At 48.1% G+C, this 24,321-nt stretch overlaps 1 protein-coding gene across 6 annotated transcripts in view; it reads left to right on the top strand.

Annotated features, from left to right (window-relative positions):
- The window catches only part of MYO7A (myosin VIIA), a 102,962-nt gene that overhangs the window by 52,404 nt on the left and 26,237 nt on the right, over positions 1 to 24,321 (top strand). For 3 of the 6 annotated variants that reach the window (XM_061458063.1, XM_061458065.1, XM_061458062.1), the window contains 15 exons: positions 1,087 to 1,229; positions 2,188 to 2,398; positions 3,356 to 3,491; positions 3,899 to 4,005; positions 6,701 to 6,757; positions 12,116 to 12,253; positions 14,880 to 15,038; positions 15,918 to 16,010; positions 17,331 to 17,425; positions 18,484 to 18,568; positions 19,744 to 19,962; positions 20,209 to 20,316; positions 20,860 to 21,069; positions 21,611 to 21,814; positions 22,588 to 22,764. In XM_061458063.1, the coding sequence (XP_061314047.1) occupies positions 1,087 to 1,229; positions 2,188 to 2,398; positions 3,356 to 3,491; positions 3,899 to 4,005; positions 6,701 to 6,757; positions 12,116 to 12,253; positions 14,880 to 15,038; positions 15,918 to 16,010; positions 17,331 to 17,425; positions 18,484 to 18,568; positions 19,744 to 19,962; positions 20,209 to 20,316; positions 20,860 to 21,069; positions 21,611 to 21,814; positions 22,588 to 22,764 (2,142 nt within the window). The remainder of the gene's footprint in view (positions 1 to 1,086; positions 1,230 to 2,187; positions 2,399 to 3,355; positions 3,492 to 3,898; positions 4,006 to 6,700; positions 6,758 to 12,115; positions 12,254 to 14,879; positions 15,039 to 15,917; positions 16,011 to 17,330; positions 17,426 to 18,483; positions 18,569 to 19,743; positions 19,963 to 20,208; positions 20,317 to 20,859; positions 21,070 to 21,610; positions 21,815 to 22,587; positions 22,765 to 24,321) is intronic. The other 3 variants (XM_061458068.1, XM_061458067.1, XM_061458064.1) reach the window with 1 other exon arrangement.

Here is a 24,321-nt window from a genome sequence, read left to right as displayed (position 1 = left end):
AGATAGCCTGGTCTTCAGGGGATTTGTAATCTGGACTTGAGACTGTCTGTTCTCAAAGGTGACCTATGGAAGGAGCCAGCATTCTGGAATCACTTCACTTGAACTTCAGGAAAACATCCCAGCTTGAGCCCCAGGCTTAGATCCTCAGCTGCTATAAATCAGAGCAGCTCTATCAGCATCTAGAATACCCACACCTGAATTCTGGGATCTGGACACGTCTGCAGCAGTGAATAAACCTGAACATCAAAGGAACGGGAATAGGGATAGAAGAGTTCAGCAGCCATCAGGGCACCTAGAGTGAGCATCACCTGAGGCTTTGGGGTGAGGAAGGTTGATGGGATGGGTCTGCATTGCTGCTGTGCTGTTGATTGCCTTATGTAAGATTGAAGAAGGTATGGTAGCCCTGTGTAAGGTTGCTACCTCAGTAGCATCCTTTGGCCATCTTGGGCCCCACAGTCTGTTTGTGGGGAACTGGTAGATGAACCTAGCTGGTGTGATACCTAACTAGTCTGAAATCCAGACAGTGACTGCTCTAGTGGTGATGGGCCCTTGAGTCAGACTTCCCTCCTGTTAGCGCTCCTGTAGCTTATATATAAGAGATTAATAGCATTGTAAAACACGGAGTTCTGGAATTACTGAAGCAGCAATAGCTGCTTCATTCAATCAGCAGGCTGTTTAGCCAGTGCTGCATGTAAGTCAGCAGCTTGAAAGGCACTTGCAAGGACATCCAGGCAAGATGTCCTTGGCTGTTCTAGGAGTGTAGCATGGATCTTCTCATCTATAGAAAGAGACATTTAGAAAGCAATGAAAGGACTGTCTGGCTTTGCAGTGAGCCCATAAATCCAAAATGTAGGACTATCCAAATCTGGGAATTTGCTTTCAGTTATCTTTAAGCTCTCAGGTCCATTTTCCTTGATCTACATAACAGCTCTTGAAGCTTTAAACTATGCCAAGAGTGTGGCATAAATGGTGAGCATGTCTTCAGTTGCTGGTCATGCTTTAGGGTAGCCTATGCCGCAATGAGTGAGCTGGTGCTGCAGACGAGCAATGCTAACCTCAGTGACCTCCATCTTTGGGATGTTGCAGGGAATTTATGGGCGCCTTTTTGTATGGATCGTGGAGAAGATCAATGCTGCCATTTACAGACCTCCTTCCCAGGAACTCAAGAGTGTCAGGAGATCCATCGGCCTCCTTGACATCTTTGGCTTTGAAAACTTCACTGTGAACAGGTATGGAGCCTGCAAAAGGAGAACCAGGTCTTAACCCTCCTTCACCACCACAATGTCTTGCAGTCCTTTCACCTCTCCTGAGATGAACAGGACTGGCCTGGGCCAAACCTTTTTCTATAGGAGAGATTATCAGAGCTAATGGAGCTTGGAGCAAGCTGCTCTAGTGGAAGGGGTCCCTGCCCATGGCAGGGGTTTGGAACTGGATGAGCTTTAAGGTCTCTTCCAAAACAAACCGTTCTATGATTCTATGATAATCACTTTTATGTTCCAGTAGACAACATGTTTCATAAACTCATTGGCTTAGACCACACACATAATGGCCACATATATTATTATTATATATATATTTGTATTATTATAATTTATATATATATGTATTGTCTGTGGGGAGAAGAAAATGATTATTTAAACAAATTCTCACCCAACTGCAATTCGACTGAGTGGTTGATGTGATGTAAGAGTATTGCTTCAAACATGGAGAGATGGAGAAAGATAGAATCATAGAATAGTTAGGGTTGGAAAGGACCTTAAGATCATCCAGTTCCAACCCCCTGCCATGGGCAGGGACACCTCACACTAAACCATGTCACCCAAGGCTCTGTCCAACCTGGCCTTGAACACCGCCAGGGATGGAGCATTCACAACTTCCCTGGGCAACCCATTCCAGTGCCTCAGCACCCTCACAGTAAAGAACTTCTTCCTTATATCCAATCTAAATTTCCCCTGTTTAAGTTTTAACCCGTTACCCCTTTCCTGTCACTCCAGTCCCTAATGAAGAGTCCCTCCGCAGCATCCTGGTAGCCCCCTTCGGACACTGGAAGCTGCTCTGAGGTCTCCACACAGCTTCTCTTCTCCAGGCTGAACAGCCCCAACTTTCTCAGCCTGTCTCCGTACAGGAGGTGCTCCTGATAGACCACAACAGATCTAATGTGGCTTTTCCTTTATCTTCTCTCCACAGTTTCGAGCAGCTTTGCATTAACTTTGCAAACGAAAACCTGCAGCAGTTCTTCGTGCGCCACGTCTTCAAACTCGAGCAGGAGGAGTACAACCTGGAGAACATCAACTGGCAGCACATCGAGTTCACTGATAACCAGGATGCCTTGGACATGATCGCCATCAAGCCCATGAACATCATCTCCCTCATTGACGAGGAGAGCAAGTTCCCCAAGGTGTGTTTTGGGCTCAGCCCTGCTGCCAGTGGCCGTCCTCTTTTTACCCCCTTTGCACTTGTATGCTCGTACCCTATGAGAGGTCTAAACACCCCCAAACACACATTCACCTTTCATGGGTTTTATTGTTTTGTCATGTTTTCTTCCGTGAATATCACAACCACGTTTAAAACCGATTAGTGTTTCTGATGGGAGAATATAACTGCAAGAGGCTCAAGAATAACTCCTGACAATGTTTAAGTGTAAATAGTGTTAAATATACTCCCTTTAGAGCACTATGTTGAATGTAGCACAACATATCAGTGATATTTAACCCATTTCTTTAATTTGTGCACTTGAGATCTCCCCTCCAACACATCTCTTCTCAAAATAAATACAAAACAAAGACAAACAAGAGAGGCACTGTTGATCGGAAAATAATTTTCATGGGAGAAACCCTGGTAAAATGTCAGATCTCTCACTACAAGAGAGACATTGAGGTGCTGGAGTAGGACCAGAGAAGGATAACAGAGCTGATGCAGGGCTTGGAGCCCAAATATGATGGGGAACAGCTGAGGGAGCTGGGGGGTTCAGTGTGGAGAAGAGAAGGCTCAGGGGGGACCTGATGGCTGCCTACAAGTGCCTGACAGGAGGATGGAGCCAGGAGGGGCTGGGCTCTGCTCCCAAGGAACAAGGGATGGGACAAGAGGAAACGGCCTCAAGCTGCACCAGGGCAGGTTTAGATGGAGCTGAGGAACAATTCCTGCCCCAGAGGGTGCTCAGGCATTGGAACAGGCTGCCCAGGGCAGGGCTGCAGTCACCGGCCCTGCAAGGGTTCACACAGCGTGGAGACGAGACCTCAGTGCCATGGGGCAGTGGTGGCCTTGGCAGTGCTGGGAATGGTTGGACTGGGTGAGCTTAAAGGGCTTTTCCAGCCTGTTTTATTCTATATTCTATGATCTTTTCCTGCATGCACAGGGTACAGATGCCACCATGTTACACAAGCTGAACTCCCAACACAAGCTGAACACCAACTATATTCCTCCGAAGAATAACTATGAAACCCAGTTTGGCATTAACCACTTTGCTGGAATCGTTTACTATGAAACAAAAGGTATGGGGCAGCTCATGGGGCACTGCAGGTGTGAAGGGATGTTTGGGGCGAGGTGAGGTGCTGCTGCGTTGGAGCAGAGCAGGATGGTAGCCCATAGCAGTGTCGCTGTACTCCTTTTCTGGCTGCAATGTCTTGCCCCTTCAGTGATACCCATGAGCAGTGTTTGGTGCTGTTTTGTTTGTGCATGTCCATGACAGAATTGCAGTGCTTTGGCACCACTTGCGTCTCTGTTCTTACCTCAAGATGTGCCTGTCTTCCTTCTCTTGGTTCCTCTTTCTCTGCCCATTCATTCCTCCTATTACATCCCAAAGAACAGCCAGTAGTTCATCAAACCAGAAGCTGCTTGCAGGGCGCGTACTGCCCACGTTGCACTGTGTCATCTGTGTGTTGTCCCATTATTTCTCTAGGTTTCTTGGAGAAAAACAGGGACACGCTGCATGGAGACATCATCCAGCTGGTGCATTCCTCCAAAAACAAATTCATCAAGCAGATCTTCCAAGCAGATGTGGCAATGGTTGGTAATGGAGGCTGGAGAAAACCTTTATTCACAAGGAGGGGTGTTTCTGGAAGGGGTGGAAGGTTTACCAAGAGTCTCATTGCTCTGATGCTCTTTGGGGTGTTTCAAACCAGAAAGTGTTGGTGCAGTGTGATGGGTACATTCACACTCATGCTCCCAGTTCACTGCATTTGGTTCACCAGGTATTATTTTTGTGCTGTGATCGCTTCTCTCCTAATTGTGTAGGGATGGGGACAGTAAGGTAGATTATAAAGGACAATAAGGTGATTGTAGAGATCTGAGAGAGGAGGAGCTACACCCTGCTGCTGAGTAGTTGAAGTCTGTATAATAGAGTGAGAAGTGAAAACCAAATGCTTGTAGAGCACAGCAGAACAAAGGGACAACCTGTCTGGCCCTTAAGCACCGCAGCAGGACTGGGATGGACCAGCCAACAGTCATCTTTTACCATCATGACAGCAGAGAGAGGGGACATCACTTATGAAAGCTGAACTTTAAAGCTCCCCTTTCCACATCCCAGGCCTCCAGGCAGATATGTGCTTACTTCCATGCTCAGTGCAGAAGACTCTGTGTGCTGGAGCCTTAGAGAAATGCAGTTATTGCTTCAACTCTTCCCACTCCGTTACTGGGATACCAGCTTGAATGCTGAGATTAGTGACTATTTCAACGTTAATAACACGAATATATGATGGTTTCTTAAGTTGAACACCTACATCTCCCCACTAAGTTACCACAAACCCTGCTCCCAAAATCAAAGTAGAAACTGGTTTAGAATATCAGCCTAGCAGAACCTGGAAGTCTACCCAGATGGGTCATTGTAGCCAAAGTCTTCCCCTAGGCAAAGCCATAGGGTCTGCAGAGGATGTGGGGATAACCTTTTCCAAAGCAACCAAGTGTTTCAGAAGAGCCCCATTTCCAAATGCCAGCCGATGCCACTGACGGTCCAAGGGACTTAGGGACTTTCAGGAGCGCCAAACAGATTTGATGATGAATTCCTTTGCCTGAAATGCTTAAATTCCCAATAAATTACTTTAAATAGGCTACAGACACGCAAGCCTTTACACTTTAGGCACTCAGTTTTGCTCCTGCTGAAATGAATAATCAATCATTTTGACTTCATTAGGAACAAGATAACCTTGATCAGCCCTAATTAACTTCCAATTGACGTGATGCTGCCAGTGGGTTCAGAGCTATCCCCAGATATGGATACTCCTGCTGAACTAGACGCTAACTCCCTTAGCATCAGTGCTGCCATTTACCTTGCTTATTATTGCTTACCCCTCACTGCTTTTTGGTTTTGGTGCAAGCTTTGCAGTTCTGGGAGCAAACACTGTGTCCCAGCTCCCCTAATCATGCACAATGTAAGTGTGAACTGGGAGAACACGAATCCCCTAAACACCAGGCAAACCAGACTGCTCAGAGAAGCAGGATCCAACATCATGAGATGATTTTGCCATTGCTTTCCACCAAAATCCCGTGTCTTGCAGCTCCTTTATTAAAACACATCTCCCAAAAGAAGGAACAGATGAGCCTGGGTTATGGGAATTGAATGCATGCAGCAAAGAGCTGGGCCAAAAGCTCTTCTTGGAAGTGTGCATATCTCTTCCCTGAACGTCATTCATAGATTGTCTATGGAAAAACTTTCCACAGACACTCAAGCCAGGTCAACCAAATCAAGCATCTTCCCTTAAAAGAGATGAATGGCTGCTTTGCTAAGGGCTACATCAAATAGTGAGGCATTTTGCTCAATAGTATCCAGTCTTTGGCCCTCAAGAGCTTATTGATGAGTTTGTAGGAGTCAGTGAAAAGCAAGTCCATATCTGCTGTACATTCAGTCTTCCAAATGCGAACCTTATAAACGAGAAACTTGAGAAAGCCACAGATCAGAGAAGCCTGAAAACCAATTGAGTGCATATTAGAATAGTGTAGGAACTGTCTGAGAGACCCAACATTGTGTGCAATGGAACCCGTGTGGTGAACTGGCTATTGCTGGAGCACGCAGGGCTGTGAAGCCTGATCAATGCATGTCCATCATGGAGGTCTATCTGTATGCGTCTGCTGAACCAGAGCATTGCTTTGAGCAGTGCCAGGTGGAATGATGGATTCAGTGGGGATTGTCCGCCGTTCCTCTGAGGAATCAGCTGGTGCGGTCTGACAGTGCTGCATGCTCAAGGAACAGGTAGAAGGAGCAGTAGGGGATGGAAAGTGGTGAAGGGAAAAACAAATAGGAAATCTGGGGGCTTTCCCCTTGGCAAAAATTCTAATTTTATAGAAAATATCTGATTTTGGTTTAAATTAGAGAGGAAAGGAGGGGTGTCCTTGGAATTTTTGTGGAATTTGTGTTGTTTCTTTCCCTGGCATCTTCCCAATTGCTGTGTATTGAGAACAGCGCTCACAGGAGAGCAGGGGTGTATGAGGGAGGAGCGGGGATAGCTAAAAACGTATGGATAAATGAGTGAGGTTAAGTGATGTAGAAGACTTGTTTCCAAGAACTGTGAACTTGGAGACAAATGGGAAAAGCCAGGAGGGAGATAGACAGAAATATAAGCATTATTGCCTTTTATTTGGGAGCTATTTTAGCACCTGGACCTCCAACACTAAACAATATCAGGTGCCCATTTCAGTTATTCCTTCTTTTCACTGTTTGCTCTTCTCTGTCTCTGTTTTGTTTTGTTTTCGCCTGTGCTTCATGTAGTTTCTCTGTGGCTATGCATCCAGCACATTTGGCCAGTCGCCCACACCCACACCAAAGGTAAACTGAATCCATGAGCTTCCTCTGTTGTGTATTCAGCTCTCCTTGGCAAGAATTGTGCTTTGCTCTTGTCAGCTTATTCCTCTTCCTGTGCTATCTACAGAGGGTCCGTTTCACGTGACTGATGTGATAAAGAGCATCCTTACGGCTTGTTGAATACATACAGGTGTATGACTGTGTCAGTTATATCTAGAATTCAACTCAGAAGAGCTTTGTAGTGATGGGAGTTTGGTTTGGATAAATCAGAACCAGCCCAAGGCTAAGTTTCGAGGACTCATTTCAATTAATTCCCAATGGATCATCTGTGGGATTTGGCTGTTCTTTATCATGGTGCCACCACTGGCTTCAGTGGGACATGATTCCTCCAGACAACAGCAAATCTGGCCCTATTCTGCCCCTTTTGGGGGCAGGAAGCTGACTGTTCACGTGCTAAGAGAGACTCCTGGATTGCATTTCTGGGTTGCTTCGAAATGCCATCATTCTCATGGGGGGTTAGCTCTTGTTCAGGGGAGAGCTCAAATCCAAGCCTTCAAAGACATAGTTGATATTGAACTTCGCCATGATCATTGAAACAGGCTCTTGGCACCATTTTTTAGGTCTTTTCTGTTGCATCTCATATCCAGACTGGTTCTGATAGCTTCCCAAACCTTTGTTACGAGATATTTGGCCATAGGGTAGCATACTGTGTGGTAAAGGTTTGTGATGTTAACTCTGCAACTGCTCACATTTCCACAGCAGTCTTTCAATAGCCAAAGGGTTATGTTGCAGATAGACCTGACTTTCAAAATCCAGATCCTTGCATGGGGCTGAATTTCAACCCTTCTTACCTCTGCAATGTCTTGGATGTTTGGACTTGGAATTCCAATGAGGGGGATCTGACCCAAAATGATCCATTCATTCCAGAGCTGGACTCCTTCCCCTCCGAATCATGGTGGCAAATGGTTTGGATTGCAACATCTGATTGGGCCCTGCTCTAGAGCTGTAGCAATGCCACACACACAGAAATAATCCTTCCTGAGTTAGGGTATGGTGGGATTAAATCCAGAAGAACTGCTATGCAAAAGCTGTCAGAGATGCTCAGGATGGTCTTTTTGTTTGAAGGCAACAACAGGAGATACAGGGAAATGGAGACATAATACTGATGCTTTCTAGTTTTGTTGTTGTCATACTTGTTCTCATATGTTTTATAGGTTTTCTAATGAACAACAATTGATGTATTTGTTAGGAACTGAGGCAAGAATGGAACAGCCAAGCCAAAAAAGGTGTTCCAACTATATCAACATCAGCAAGCTTTATAAAGCAAAGCTGTAGTTCAAACCAGTGATACTTGGCACCACTATGTAGCCCATGTCAACTTTGCATCAGAAGTTACCTTCTAGGCTGCACAGCCTTTAGGATGGAGACTGTCTCTTCACTATATGTCACTGCAGATCCTGCTGTGAGAGGGGCTTAATGTTCAGTGGAGGCCACTCCAGTGACATTTCACATAATAAAACAGCAAACAAAAAGCATATTTTTTTCTCAGAATTGATAAAAAAGGCTGAGAAACAACATCTATGATTCTATGTCATGTTGCCACGGCCCATCTGAATGACCTTACAATGCTAAAGAGATGCGAGGATGGTCCTTTGTTCAGAGCCTTTCCCCAGAGTACTGCTGGTGGTACATGCTTCTCTCTCCTTCCTTACATCACCTTAAGTAACTCACCTTTCTGCATTTGCAGTGAAGCAGGTTGCCATCTCCCCAGCAGACCCAGTGCTGATCGTGGTGTTCCTGGTGCTCCATGCAACCTTTTCCTCAACAGAGAACACAATTCCCAGCATTTCTGGCTCAGTGACATTTCCCCTTGTACTCACCTTTCTCCTTGCTTCTTCTTACTTGGTTTGAATGTCACTAAGAAAATAACCTGGTGAATGTCCTATCTGGAACTCCAGGTCTGTATTAACACCATCCTACCTAACATAACTCTATGTCCACCTAAATCCACTGAACGGAGAGGGTGCAGATAGCTTAACTGGTATTTGCCTTCTCATCCCTGGATACGTAAGTACCTAAACGTGTCCAGGACACCAAAGGAAAGAGTCTGAATAGGTCCCTAGGGAGTTACAGCTTCCCAGAGATGCTGGGAAGTGTCCCGATGCTCCAGCTATACTGGTGGGGATCTCAGACACCCCATGCTGGGTGAACATCCCCTTGTCTTCTGCCTTGACGTCTGTCTTTCTGTTACTGCAAACAGCCACGCATGTGTCTGTGCCTCTAAAGCTCAGGCTGTGAGATGGCAGCAAGAAGTGTCACTGAAGCGTATTTGAATGTCTTGCTGGTCTGCACATCTTTATGACCTCTGTTCTGAGATGGTGCTTCTCTGTAAATCATGTAATTATCTTCTCTTATTTTTCTCCTCTGCTTTTTCTCCGTTGATGCTGAGCACAGGCTGAGTGATTGCTCAGTGCCCCAATCTGGGCTACACCACCAGTGAATCCCTGCCTATGGCAGGGGGTTGGAACTGGATGATCATCAGGTCCTTTCCAGCCCAAACCATTCTATGGTTCTATGAATCCTGCTCGTCCTTCCCCATCACAGAGAGGTCTCGTCCTTCCTTGTGCTAGGCTCTGTACGGACACCTGTGAAGAGACAGTCACAAAAGATGGGACCTTAGGAGTCCCAAAGATGTTTCAGTCTCAGAGTTTGAAGGCTGTGTCTGGCCAGAAGGAAAGCAGAATGTATTCAGCCCTTTCTCCTTCAGGCTATAGGGACTGATCCGGATTTAGCCAGAAATGCTCCTCCTTCACTTTGTCCCTTCACTATGAGGGTGCTGAGGCACTGGCACAGGGTGCCCAGAGAAGCTGTGGCTGCCCCATCCCTGGCAGTGTTCAAGGCCAGGTTGGACACAGGGGCTTGGAGCAAGCTGCTCTAGTGGAAGGGGTCCCTGCCCCTGGCAGGGGTTGGAGCTGGATGAGCTTTAAGGTCCCTTCCAACCTAAACCATTCCGTTGTTCTATGATCCTTCTCTGCAATAAACCCTATATTTTCAGTGCCTCACTATGCTGTGTTGTCTGGCTGCTCCACAACATTTTGGGGCCATTTTGTTGGAATAAAGGAAGGGGTGTGATTGTCCCCATGCTGGTGTTGAGGTGAGGCAAGAGGAGCCATGGTGACTTCAGTGATGTCACCCTGTGCCTGGAGGTGCTGATGCAAAGCAGTCATTCGAGTGTTCATCATGTATCTGAGAGCCCAATTAGTGCTCATAGGTGTGGTGTCCATCATCAAGAGGGCTCCGTGCACAGATGTCGGGCCCAGGAAGCACATGAATGGACGAGATGGTGCAGTCTTGACAGGAGGAACCCAGAGAACTTGGATAGGAAGATAAGCTGCTTTCTGGCCACCATCCCTCCCTTCAGCTCTCAGATGTAAGGATGGAGATGGCACCACTGCTTTTCACCAGAGCTGGATGCATGCAGGGCATCACCAGCCTAGAGAGGCAGGTCTTGCTGTTTGAGGGCAAACCACTCACGCATTCCCTTGTAGACCCTTGTACAAAGCCTTGCACCCTTCCTACCACCATGACTGAGAAGTGACCTCTCCCAGTCAACCCCAGTTTGATAAACCTGGCTAAACATGCAGTTGCTTCCAACTTCCAGCCCTGCTCCTACGTCTGTGCTGCTTCTAACCCCTGTGGCTATCCTTCCACTTTCCAGAGCTGACCCTTTGCATGTGATTAGCAAAGTAATGAGAAAGCATCAATCAAAGCTATCCAAACCAGGATCCTTGGTGAAACAGCCTATACCTCATTGAATCTTTGACAGAATGTGACCACCAGACTCTACATCCATTAATTACTCTGGATTTGTTAACAGTTTGTCCATAAGGATGTCTGTTTTCTGGGAGAGATCCCGGCTATCCCCCATGCTCTTCTCAACAAGTAGGCCAGGTTTTCCTGGTGTGTGCATGAGCTGGGTTTTCTCTTGTTGGAATTCCATGATGACTTTGTGTTTGTGTTGACTGAGTTTGTCTCAATATCGTATCCAACCTGAGCGGTGCAAATGTCTGCCCACAGCAAGGGGGTGGGACTAGATGATATTGATAGTCCCTTCCAACCCAAACTATTGGGTGATTCTATGCAATTCCTCAGGTTTGTGGGGTGGGAATGTTACCTGACAGGTTATTCATGCTATACAATGAAGCGCACATAAAGATCGTAACAAAAGTAAAACTCACCACCTTGCAAAACACAGCAGCAAAGCCAATGCAAATGGGGACTTTGTGACTCCATACGTGGCTTAACCATCTGCAAAGAAGAGGATGTTTGGAGGAAAAATGCATTAAAATCCTGCTGGAATCCTCCCTTTGGGAAATCCTTGGCCGTTGGGTCATGGCACAGGTCATGGCACAGTTTGCCCTGATTTTGATTCAGAGGGAGTTGCATCCCGGTGCCCAACTCTTCCTCCACCCCCCCAGCAGTACTTGCTGCCCCACAAAGGCTCCCTGAAGACCAGACCCAGTGAGACACACACAGCACCACTGTGACCAACGTGTAATGACCTCAGGCAATAGTGGATGTCACTTAAAATGAGCTAGGGGCTTTGTTTAGGTTGGAGGTGGTTTAATCAGGTCCTCCCAGGGCAGGGAGAAGACATCTCCATTCTGCTTGAGAAACACTTGTCCCCAGCTGGAGCTTGCTTTATTAATTTAACCAAGGGAACTAAACCAAGCAGGACACTCAAAATCATCCTGATTCACCCTAAATACCCACCTTTATTTGCTACTCCTTTCCAAACACAACTTAAATCATGCCTGTAGTACAGGCTGAGGAATATAGACCTTACCAGAAGATTCTAGAGCTGTTGCAGTCACCCTGCAGCAGAAGTGCCCCTGGCTTGTTTTTTACCCTACATGGGTCATTGGTCCTAGACTCCATGGAGCAGGAGGCGCTCAGCCTGACGTGAGGAACTAGGACAGAGGCAATACATGGGGACAGGGAAGACTAAGCCATCCCCAAGGAGCATCCCTTGGTAGATGCATTGCCCCATGCTACAGTATAGAGATTTTGGTGGCCCAGAAGGGGCTGTTTGTTTTCATGGGCAGATCTCCTTCATGGCTCTGTATAGTGCAGATGGGACCTTGAGTCACACATGGAGGTGTGAGCAGGAGAAATCCAGTTATGGCACTTTTCCTCCTTGGGCAGAGGCGTATGGAGCAGGTTGCCAGAGTCTGGCCATTGCAAGCTCACCACCTCTGCCCCATTCCTGCCCTGCTGCTTCCTCCAGCCCTGGCTGTCGCAGGAGGTTCCAGGGCCGTGGCCGGAGGGGAAAGGCACTGTTATCCTTTCATTTCCTGAGCCTGCTTCGCTGTGGTTTTGCAGGGAGCAGAGACGAGGAAGCGCTCACCAACGCTCAGCAGCCAGTTCAAGCGGTCCCTGGAGCTGTTGATGAGGACTCTCAGTGTGTGCCAGCCCTTCTTCGTCCGCTGCATCAAGCCCAATGAGTACAAGAAGCCCATGGTAAGTCCTGCTTTACTCTTCTGGTTGCTTTTCACATAAGAAAGTGGCCCGCAGGACCACTCAGCCCTGGAGTTAACAACAGAACTCCTTCAGGCATCAGTGGAGGCAGGATTGATCCTGGGTGCTTAGAAAACCATCCCTAAGGGATGCCAAAGGCTTGGCAAAATCAGGCACTTGCTTTGTGATCCAACAGCACCCCAAAACCTTTTGCAAAGGGAATCTCCTGCCCCTGCCCATTTTCCCAAGGATGACCTCGAGGAATTCACACTGCAGCCCTTTCTCCTATAGGAAACGCCTCTGAATTTCCTGCATCCCTACTAGAGACTTAGGCTGAGACGCAGGGCATTGGGTTTAGTCCTATGCAGGGTTCAATGCTTCCTAAAAGTGATTCCTCTTTCCATGGGTGTTGTCTACAAAATCTTTGCTCCCAAGGGATCTCACACAGCTTCATCCCTGTTTGATTCTTTCGACTGCTTTTCCTTTGTACCAATTGCAAAAGCACAGTTCTAAAAGCAAAGGAAAAAAGAGGCAAAACAGCGCAAGGGAAAGGTAAGAGGAATTATTTTGCTCTGATTCCCAGGGATTTGCCTCAAAAGCAATGAATATTCTGGGGACAAACTTTAAGGAGCAAATGAGAGGGAAGGAGGTGGCTGTAAATCCCCTCACCACAAACTGCTCATGGAGGGGGCTCCAGGTTCAGCAGCAAAAGGTAGCAGATGAAGTGGGCACCAAGTCCCACTGTCGGCACCTTGCAGGATTGGACCCTGGTGCTGTAAGCACTCACTGTTAGCTGTTCACCACTCTACAGTGATACTGCTTGGGGAGAAAGAGCTTTATTTAATCACGATTTCAGCTGCTTGTTTCTGTGAATCAGTTTGCCCCTGCCTTTGCACTTCAGTAGCGGTGAATCTCACCAAAGCTGGGGCTTTATGTCAATGCCTGTTAGCATAGCTCACCTGAGTGCAAAAAGCATGAAATACTGGATTTCAGAGCTGTTACATACAAGGAGTGTTTGCTTGAAACTTGATTTTGCTGTTCAGGGAACGTAATGATGCTGGGTGGAAGGTTTGGTGGCTCTCAAAGCAGCTTGCTGTGCCTTTCTGGTTTTGGTGAGCATAAAAAGGCATCTAATAGCATCCTAATGGAATACTATGGTTTAATATTTAGCACTATGTCTGATCTGAGACTATAATGTGAGCTGAAATCAAAACAAGACCTTCTTTAAGAGCTGATGCTGAGAAATAGATGGACATCCTGAACTGATGTTAACAAATTATTCCCAATGCTCTGACTCTGAGCTGCTTTTACACATGGATGTCTGGGGTTCATTCTGGCGCTTTGTGCTCTGTGTAAGCAGTCTGTACTTCATCAGCTCTTGCAAGCACTAAGTCTGTGTCCAACCCAATTATCTACAGTGCTTTCAGTGGGACATAAACGCAGCTTGAAAGAATCGAACAAAGAGAAATCAATCTCCCCATTAAAGTAATGAGTAGATGAGGTAATACTGAACCAGACTGGAGCACTATATAATATAAAATGTCCTTTCTTGCTACATTTATTTTTGGCCTTGGTTTAACAATGCAAAGGAAAAGAAAAACCCCAGATAACAGCAAACAGAGCTGGGCGAAAGGGAACATGTTCTGGGAGTTCATGTTGTGTCCCTGGCTTTGAAGGAAAGCGTGCTGATAGTGGTAGGAAATGGGATAGCGGGAAGTGAAAGGTCAGTGGAAAGTCCTGGCTGTTTGTTACTTTGTGTTATTTTAAAACGTTTGCTTCCTTCTAAAACGTGTTTTAGTGGGGAAGAAACACTGCTTGCATCAGGAGCCTGAATGGAGTTCTCTGGGTCTGGGCATGGTCCCGTGCTGCTGTTTCCGAGCGTTGCTCTGTTGTTCTGGTTAGTCCAAGAGAAAAGCAGGGGATAAATTGAGCAACAAACCATGCAAAGAAAGTCAGAATCTGTCTCCGTTGCTCTGTGCTTTCAGGCCCTGATGCCAGGAGCACACAGTCGAAGGCTTACAATATCTGAAGGAGACATATAAGCATCCTGGAGGGGGACTCTTCATCAGGGGCTGTAGTGATAGCATAATGGGGAATGTGTTAAAACTTAAACAGAGCAGATTTAGGTTGGATATAAGGGAGAAGCTGTTCCCTGTGAGGGTGCTGAGGCTCTGGCACAGGGTGCTCAGAGAAGCTGTGGCTGCCCCATCCCTGGCAGTGTTCAAGGCCAGGTTGGACACAAGGGCTTGAAGCAAGCTGTTCTAGTGTTAGGCATCCCTGCCTATGGCAAGGAGGTCGGAACTGGATGATCTAAGGGTCCTTTCCAACCCAAACCATTCTATAGTTCCTTGATTCCATGACTCTCTGATTGTGCTCACCAGTTCTCTCAGCCCTTTGTGTAACATGTAGGACGCATCCAGTCCTGCAAGTGGCAATTAAAGAAATTGAGTGAGTCAAACACATTCAGAAGCTTGTAAGATCAGGCCCATGACAGCCAACAGTCCTCTGTTGAAGGATCTGCATGGACACCTGTCTTACTTGCTCCACACCTCTTCAGAGTCCCCACTCTCTTATGGCAAATCCATGCCAAAATGTGCACTCAAACCCCTGTGTCCCGTAACCTCCCCAGCTGTTTGACCGGGAGCTGTGTGTCCGTCAGCTGAGGTACTCAGGGATGATGGAGACCATCCGGATCCGCCGAGCCGGGTACCCCATCCGCTACACGTTTGTGGAGTTCGTGGACCGGTACCGGGTGCTCATGCCCGGGGTGAAGCCAGCATACAAGCAGGTGAGCATCTTCCCCCGTGGGTAATGGTTGCTCTCTGCTGGGCTCTCCAGGGGTATTTATGGGTCTGCATCCTCTCCAAAAGCATTAGGCAGCATTTGGTGCCCAGATGTTACAGTGGTGCTCAGGGCTTTCCAAGTGAAGGAAAAGTGGGGATGGGGCTGGCAGGGACAAGAAGCTGGGCTGCACCCCTAGAGCATGAGCAGCAGCTCAGGGAGGGGATCCTGCCCCTCTGCTGCGCTCTGGGCAGACCCCCCCCTGCAGCCCTGATCCAGCTCTGGGGAGCAGCACAAGAGAAACGTGGAGCTGTTGGAGCGAGGCCAGAGGAGGCCATGGAGATGCTGCGAGGGCTGGAGCAGCTCTGCTCTGGAGCCAGGCTGAGAGAGCTGGGCTGGGGCAGCCTGGAGAAGAGAAGGCTCCTGAAGGGGAGACCTGAGAGCAGCTCCAGTGCCTAAAGGGGCTGCAGGAAAGCTGGAGAGGGGCTTTGGACAAGGGCCTGTAGGGACAGGCCAAGGGGAATGGCTTGAACCTGCCCGAGGGGAGACTGAGATGAGCTCTTAGGCAGAAGCTCTTCCCTGTGAGGGTGCTGAGGCGCTGGCACAGGGTGCCCAGAGAAGCTGTGGCTGCCCCATCCCTGGCAGTGTTCAAGGGCAGGTTGGACACAGGGGCTTGGAGCAAGCTGCTCTAGTGGAAGGGGTCCCTGCCTGTGGCAGGGGTTGGAGCTGGAGGAGCTTTGAGGTCCCTTCCAACCCAAACCACTCTGGGATTCTGTGATTCTGTACCCAGACTTCAGGAATCAAGACCAGAAAAGATTCCTGTTGGACCTGGGAGGAGCAATGGGTGAGGCTTGTCCCGATTGAATCCTCCCCCCTCTCCTACCAGGGTGACCTGCGTGGGACATGCCAGCGCATTGCTGAGGCCGTGCTTGGGAGGGATGATGACTGGCAGATTGGCAAGACAAAGATATTCCTGAAGGTAGGTGTTTCTCCCCATCCCTCCTGCCATCCCGGACCCTTTGCCTGTGAAGGGGTCTCCTACCATTCCCTTTCCCTAACAAGACACGACCGTTTCCCATGGTCTGGCATTGCAGTGGGTAGAACCTGGACCAAGCCCAGTGTTAGGAATGGGAGTGCAGGAGGAAGTCCTGACACTGCCAGCACTGATGCATGCTCATACCCATACAGATGCAGGAATAGTCCCATACAGATCATGGCTTTTCCCTTTCTGGCGTGAGGCAGCTATCATCTTTTGCCATCACCCATAAAGCATGGCAGCAGGAGGGATGTCCATGCAGATCCCTGCACAGAGAGGGGCTGATAGCACAACAGGCTCGCTTTCAGCACATCCTTTCACAACACAGAAGGTGCCTACAGCCTCCCTTTCTGCATTGGTCCAGCTGGTACAGAGCAGCCCAACCCTGCAGATCCCCTGCAGCCCCATTTGCACTCATGTCTCCTTACAAACCCTGTGTTGCTCTGGGAGGAGGAGGCTGAGCTGGCCAGGAACCAGGCTGGAAGCAAAGGCTTCTCTCGAGCTAAAATCTCTGCAGTAAACCCTGACCACTTACATCTGAATTCACCCCCATCACCAGCACAAACACCCCCATCTCTTCCCTAGAAACCATTCCCACTGTTTGCTCTTTCCAGAGCCTGTTATCAAGATCTCACAGCTGTCAGGGAAGGAAATGGGGAAACTGGGAGGCCCCATGGAGATGTATGAGGTCGAGCAAAGCAGGAAACATGTGAGGTTTGCTGCACCCACCGCGGCAGGGCTCAGCGTGCCACAACCAGGAATGAAAGCAGAGTTACAAACAGCATGGGGGGAATCGATAGAAAGCTTGGACTGAAGCATCTGAAAGCCTCAGGGCAAGGAAATTCAGTGTTTCAATGAGTTTTGTCCTTAGTGTATGGAGGCGTTCCAGTCTTGGCTAAAGGGAGTGATGGGACCCAGCAGCCTGAAGTTTGCTCCCAAACCTTTTTAGTGCTCCTAGGAACTGATTCCGTGTCTGAGAGCATTAGCAGGGAGCTCTGTGTGGGAAAGCAATGTGATTTGGTTTTTTGAGCTTATAAAGGATTGCATAAGCAGCTCTTGGTGCTCTGGTTTGTTTGGGAATAAAGGCAGTAGATGACTAGGGTTTACATTAGGATTTCCCCAGTGGGTTGACACTGTGGATGCAAAATGTCCCATTTTCAGCTTATTTTGGCTATCTCCTCTGGGGAAGGGCCTTGTAGCACTCTGCCATGTCAGGCAGATGAAGAGCTTGAGACATGGGTGCTGTGTCGCTTCCTCCCACAGGACCACCACGACATGCTGCTGGAGATTGAGAGAGACAAGGCCATCACGGACAAAGTCATCCTCATCCAGAAGGTGGTCCGTGGGTTTAAAGACAGGTAGGTGTGAGCCCCACTGCCAAAGGGGAGGTGGGATGCTTCACCCAACAAGTGGTTCCTGGGGGATGCATCTAACCTGCCCTGCCTGCAGCCAGATAGGAGCTATGACATGCTGGCATTCAGGTACAGCAATTGTTGGAGGAAAACAGTAGAGGAAACAAGAGGAATCCTGTATTATCTGCCTCAAATATGGACAGAATAGGACCTTCTTCCCTTGTTCAGTGCTGTTTCAGGGGAGATGTTTGCTATGACAAAACACCAGTGGGACTCTGAGCCTGCTGAAGGCGATGCTAAGCCTCCAGTCAATGGGAATGCCCCCAAGACTGCAATGGGATCACTGGACCATCACTGTGACTACAGTTGCTCTCCCCAAAGCCCCAGTTGCCAGACTTGGGAGGAGGGCAGGTAGCCCATGGGGAGCTCATGGCACAATGGGAGAAGAGGGGGAGCCACAGCCAAGGACAAGCTTCACCCATGGAGGAGGAACAGTTCCTGGGGCCTTGTGCTCTCATGGCTGTGACTCAGGTTGTGCCTTAGGCTTTGTGCAAAGGGCATATGCCAAATAACTCAGCACTCTTTCCCACACTAACCTTGGTGAGATCCCAAACACAATTGTCCCTGAGGTGTCTGCATGTAGAATGCAGGCCACAATAAGAAGGGCAGAAGGAACAGATGAGGGTACCACGGTGGTGTTGCTGAAGTTTGCACTTGATCATTTGGGTGATGTTAAATCCATTCTCAGGTGCTAGGTTTGAAGTGGGGGGAGCACACATTGAAGGGGTTTCAGATGCAGAGGAGGGTGCAGGCTGGGAGGAAGGAGCAGATGATTCTCAGCATCTCCTGCTCTGCCTATTCCCGTAACCTGGAAGAATCTGCCTGCAGAGACCTTTCATCATTTTATGAAAGCAAGGAGAGATGGGGGGAGAAGTCTTTTTCAAGCCAAAAATGCAGCGTTTACTCCTCCTGGCTGCTCAGTTTCAAATCTCTAAAGAATGATGTCCAGAAGAGGATGAGATGCAGCCAAACCACAGAGGCAAGTAATGAAAATGCCTTTGTAGGTCCCATTTCCTGAAGGTGAGGAACTCAGCCCTGATGATCCAGAGATATTGGCGTGGACATAACTGCAGGAAGAACTATGGTGCTGTAAGTATGGGGGTGCTCCCTCACACCTCTGCCTTCCTATTTCTTTCTGGGACATACTTAAGAGTTTCTGGGCTCAAAATGCCCCACTGGGTTGGCTTTTGTCAGTTGGAGTGATGAATGGAGGTTTGCTCTTGCTGCTTCACCTGAAGAGGGCACTTGACTGCCTTCTAGTTGTCCTTTTATCTGAGTTAGATGTCCATTGCACCAAATGGTCACTTGGGGTTTTGAAAGTCTTTCCTTAGTTTCCAGGTGACTGAAAACTCAAGATCAGCTTCCTCTGAAAACCATACTCCATCTCCAGAGATATCTTGGTTTCTCATCAACCCCATCCATAGCCCTCTTCTATCCCTGTCCCAGCTGTATATGACCCAAAAGCAGGTCATTTAGGAAGTGTTTTGAGGTCTAAAGTGTCTCAATATCATCCTACAAGCCTGCAAACTAATCGGGATAGCCACTTCCAGGCTGGTCAGGATGCTGCCTCCTGGTATGAAATAGCACCTTGGCTTTCAGGCAGGAGGTCTGCCAATGCTATACCTCTATGGGAATAACCCTTATGGGTTGCAACTACCTTAAGGTAACCAACCAGCTCTCCTGAGACCTCTCAAGGGCAGGTACTCTGTAGGACTCAATGGTGAAGGAAAAGTCACAGCTTCATTGAACCAGTGCAGCAGTGGAGACCTCATAGCAGCCTTCCGGTATCTGAAAGGGGCTAATAAGGATGCTGGGGAGAGACTCTTCGTTAGGGACTGTAGTGATAGGACAAGGGGTGATGGGTTCGAACTGAAACAGGGGAAGTTTAGATTGGAGATAAGGAAGAAGTTATTTACTGTGAGGGTGCTGAGGCACTGGAATGGGTTGCCCAAGGAAGTTGTGAATGCTCCATCCCTGGCAGTGTTCAAGGCCAGGTTGGACAGAGCCTTGGGTGCCATGGTTTAGTGTGAGGTGTCCCTGGCCATGGCAGGGGGGTTGGAAGTGGATGATCTTAAGGTCCTTTCCAACCCTAACTATTCTATGATTTCTTCACCCTCTTGGAGTATCTCCCTCCCAAAGGCTTGTCCTAGAGGGGGCTGATGTAGTGGCTCTTACAGCAGTGCAAGGAGATTAGCAATGGAAATCTGCTTATGGTGAGCAAGCCCGTGCGTGATGGGGTCGTTTCATACCGTTCCCCCTTGCAGATGCGGATTGGCTTCCTGAGGCTTCAGGCTCTCTACCGATCCCGCAAGCTCCACAAGCAGTACCACATGGCTCGCAGGAGGATCATTGAGTTCCAGGCACGCTGCCGGGGCTACCTGGTCCGTAGGGCTTTCCGCCACCGCCTCTGGGCTGTCCTCACCATCCAGGCGTATGCCCGGGGCATGATTGCCCGAAGGCTGTATAAGCGCCTCCGAGGGGAAGTAAGTACCATGGAGGAGAGGTCGGTGTGGGGAATGGAGGTGGGGAGAGGGGGAATAACATGCTTCTGCATCGTGTGTGTGGGGGGGGATTGGTTTTGATGGGGTTTGGAGCAACCTGGGCTAGTGGAAGGTGTGCTTCCACTCGTCCAGGATGGAACTGGTCCCTTCAAACCCAAACCATTCCATGATTCTATGGAAAACCAATAAGAGGATGCCTATTCAGAAGGGCTCTTGTTTATTCCCAAGTATCATCGACGCTTGGAAGCAGAGAAACTCCGCCTGGCAGAAGAGGAACGACTGCGAAAGGAGATGAGTGCCAAGAAAGCCAAAGAGGAAGCAGAAAAGAAGCATCAAGTACGTGGGGACCGAGCTCTTTCTGGGGTCCTGTCTCTGTGTTCCAGGCACTTGTTTTGCTCCTTTGAGGGGAAATGCCAAAAATATCTAAGGGATTTCTGCCCTGCTTGAGCAGTTTGTATTCAATTCCCTGGCGTTCTCTGTTCTCTAGTTTGAAGCTGCTCCAGAATTTCTGATCTGCTGCAAGGAATGCCAGAGATTACAGCAACTATTCAGTTGCTTTTGCTGTTGCATAAGGGATGAAGGGGGAGCTCGGGGCACTCTGTGTGCGTGCACATATATTTTTGTTGTATAAAAGAAAGAAATTAGCTTCATGAGAGGCTTTTTGCATGGATAAAACCCTCTAAAAAGGCACTAAGGAAGGAGAAAATGGTATTGATTTGTCCTTCTGCAGTTAGGAAACTGAGGCATGGATATGAAACTGATTTGCTTCGAGTCATGATGCTGATATAGTGCCCAAGCACTGGGTAGTCTTCTAAAGCCATCATTTAGCACCAGCTCTTAGAAGGAAGCAGTTCAATCACTGCATTTGTCCTCTTGCAGGTACGCCTGGCCCAGCTGGCGCGGGAAGATGCAGAGAGGGAAGTGAAGGAGAAGGAGGAAGCACGTCGGAAGAAGGAGCTCTTGGAAAAGATGGAGAAAGCTCGCAACGAGCCAGTGAACGACTCGGAAATGGTGGATAAAATGTTTGGATTCCTGGGGACCACCTCCTCTCTGCCTGGCCAGGAAGGACAGGCACCCAATGGTTTCGAGGTACTGGAGACACACATGAGCCTGGCTATCACATGAAAAGCTTTAGCAACACATTGCTGAACCAAGGAAGAGTATGGCAGCACAGAAATGGGGCTCTGAAGGCTTCCTTCAAGACTAGTCTCTTCTATATGGCCCAAGAGGGTTACTGAGCTATGGCAAGGGACAAGCAGGCAGTCTGAAGCTTTCTCTGGGGGTCCCAAATGGAGGAGAGCAGTATCACTATGAGATCAGTGGGGACCTGTGGCCTTTGGGATGTTTTTCTTCATGGTTCCTCATGGCATTTAGCTCTTGGATGTGCGTTCCCTATGCTAGGAGTGAGGCCATACTTGTTGCTTCTCCTACTGCTCTCTGGGACGTTCCTCGGCACAGGCATGTCCTTCAGGACTTGTGCTTTGCATGGGATCCCGAGTTCTGTTTCGTGTGTTTTCCTCCAGCTGGCTTTTCCTTCTGGACTGGAAATCAGACAAACAGAAACACCAGATCCAAAGGGAAAGGGTTATCCTAAGCCATGCTGAGTGCGTGATCTGTCCTTCCCCACCAGGATCTTGAGCGAGCCCAGAAGGAGCTGGAGGAAGAGGACCTGGATGCAGCATTGCCTCTCCCTGAGGAAGAGGAGGAAGATCTCTCTGAGTACAAGTTTGCCAAGTTTGCTGCCACGTATTTCCAGGGCACGACAACAAACACCTACATCCGCCGGCCGCTCAAGCAGCCTCTCTTGTACCATGAAGATGAAGGAGACCAGTTGGTGAGGCAGGGGATGGAAAACCTTAAGCAGGGCAGGGTGGGTTGGGGAACCAAAGGGCACCCGCAGTTTTCCTTTGGGAAGCACTGCTGTGCTTGTGGTTCAGTGGAGAGCATAGCCCTGGTCTGCTGCACATGTAGGTGCTGTCCCACCGGCATGCTTTGAGCAGTGACAAGACAATGAGCATTAGAGGGATGTAGCATTAGAGGGGTGAGTCCATCTCTGTACCTTGATAACTACGTTAAGACGTTAATGAATTGGTCTTGGCTTAAATCATGGGCAATGAAAGCAGTAGCAGCTGGAAAAGTTGTTTCTTACCCTGTTGTATGCACCACTGCAGAGCTAACAGAAAAGAAACACTTGTCCAGTAGCCAACAGTACAAGACCAGAACTGTATTGAACCTCCATTGCTATAATGAACATTAGATTGGCCATGAGCTTGCCTACACTAAGGTTGTCCTTCCCTTCTGCAGTGGGTTAGGAGCTACCAGTTGCTGTTCCTCTATAAGTCTGGCATCTCCTAGCAAAGAACCAAGCTTCTCGTTAGGGTGCACAAACACACTCATGATGGCATGGACACAGAGCCTGACTTTGTGGTCCGAGCCATGAGCCTGCCCAGCTTGCTCAGATGGGATGTATGCTGCAGGCAAAAGTGTTGTGTGGCATTGGAAAGTGCTTTATGTACAGAGAAACCACAGTGGAGACCCTGGTGGACTTCAGGATGGCTTGACCACCTCCTGGTGTGAGCTAATGGAGCATACCTTTCCTTTCAACAGGCAGCACTTGCTGTATGGATCACCATCCTCCGCTTCATGGGAGACCTCCCTGAGCCGAAATACCATACAGCCATGAGCGATGGTGGCGAGAAGATCCCAGTGATGACAAAGATCTATGAGACTCTTGGGAAGAAGACCTATAAGAAAGAGCTGCAGGCCCTGCAGGGAGAAGGAGAGGTAACTAGAGATGCTGTTGTAAGGTGTTGGGTATTGAAACGTGTTGGAAAGAAACAACTTTTGGGGTTCGATGTAGGCAACTGGTTGTCAACTTTATTTGCAATTATGCTATGAAGGAAGAATTGCCCATGTGTCAAGTGATGATCTTGTCCTATCTTCTCCATAGGGATAACTGAATGTCCCCCAGCAATACAGTAAGTGAAGTGCTCTAGTATCTATACTGGGGCTTTGATTTCTCTGCTCCACCACACAGAGCAGAAATACATGGGGGGAATGTAACGTCCTGTGTCATCAGTCTCTCATTTGGGGACTTCTTTTTGATCTGCCCTGGATCAGAAGAGGCTAAATTAAAAGTGTGCCCTTAATCTTGGAGCAGGAAGGGAAGAGTTACCAGGAGATTAAGCTGTGGAAATCCCTGTTGCATCCTCAGTGCATTCTGGGATGTCACTGGAGGACTTCATTTTAGGACCATTCCCAGATAAAACATTGCTCTGGATAAATTGCTGTCTGTAATGCTGATATGCTTTAATCTTTGGCAATTGCTTTATTCAGTAGAACAAGGTATTATCTGGTATTGGTACCTGGGCAAGCTCCTGGGCAGCATTTGCAGATGAAGGAGGATAAATCTCCTAAGTTTTGGAGATGATTGATATCATTCAGCACTTCAGTGTATTACCTGAGAAGGAGAGTGGCTTCATTTGGATTATAATCCGTAAAAATACACAGCAAGAATCACCTTTCATTCCTTCTACCCATCATTTCTTGCTTGTTTATCACAAAAACAGGCTTTGAGCAAGCTGGTCTAGTGAAAGATGTCCCTGCCCATGGCAGGGGTTGGAACTGGATGAGCTTTAAGGTCCCTTCCAACCCAAACCATTCTGTGATTTTATGAAAAAAAAGGTGTATTTTGGCCAATTGAGACATCAAGTAGTACAGAAGAGAAGAAGATTTTAAGCTGTCATTTGTCTCTGTGGTTACACCAGCTCTGCAGTGTGCAGAACAGTGCAGAGAGATGTAGGAGCTGACCCTGACCTTGATGATATGGCCATCCAGGTATATAGTACCATCTTGGCTTTATAATGGATATAAACCATCGCAGCTGCAAGACTCAAAGTGTTGATCTAGTACAAAATCATGGTCTTTCAAAAGTTATTTAAATGGGGAGAGTTTAATGGGTCAAAAAGTGAATCCATGTCATTTTAACACCACAGCTGACATAAACTTGGTATAAAGGTAGAAAGCCAACAGTTGATGATGTGTAGTAGTGCATGGGTCTGTCCACATCAAATTTATTCTCCTGGGAAAGCTGATACAGCACAGAGGTGGTTAATGGTGAGGAAACCACGATGGGTAATGACCTGTCCATGAATCTCTGTTTAAACAACTTCCAGCTCATGAACCTTCCGTGCAAATGCCTTATCTCAGGGAATGGTCTTGCTCATGCCATTTGTGATGTAGGAACAAGCCTGAATGGCGTACAGCAGAACTTGGTGGACCTAGATGGACCAGAAGTCAGTTGTGTATTCAATATAACTTTCTCCAGACATCTCTAATATG

Source organism: Pezoporus flaviventris, unplaced genomic scaffold (genome assembly GCF_033815535.1).
Source record: "Pezoporus flaviventris isolate CSIRO_AGI_PZ_B2104156 unplaced genomic scaffold, CSIRO_AGI_Pfla_v1 ptg000025l, whole genome shotgun sequence".
Taxonomy (NCBI): Eukaryota; Metazoa; Chordata; class Aves; order Psittaciformes; family Psittacidae; genus Pezoporus; species Pezoporus flaviventris.
The sequence above is the reverse complement of the archived record's forward strand: the minus strand, read 5'-3'. Positions and strand labels throughout refer to the sequence as shown.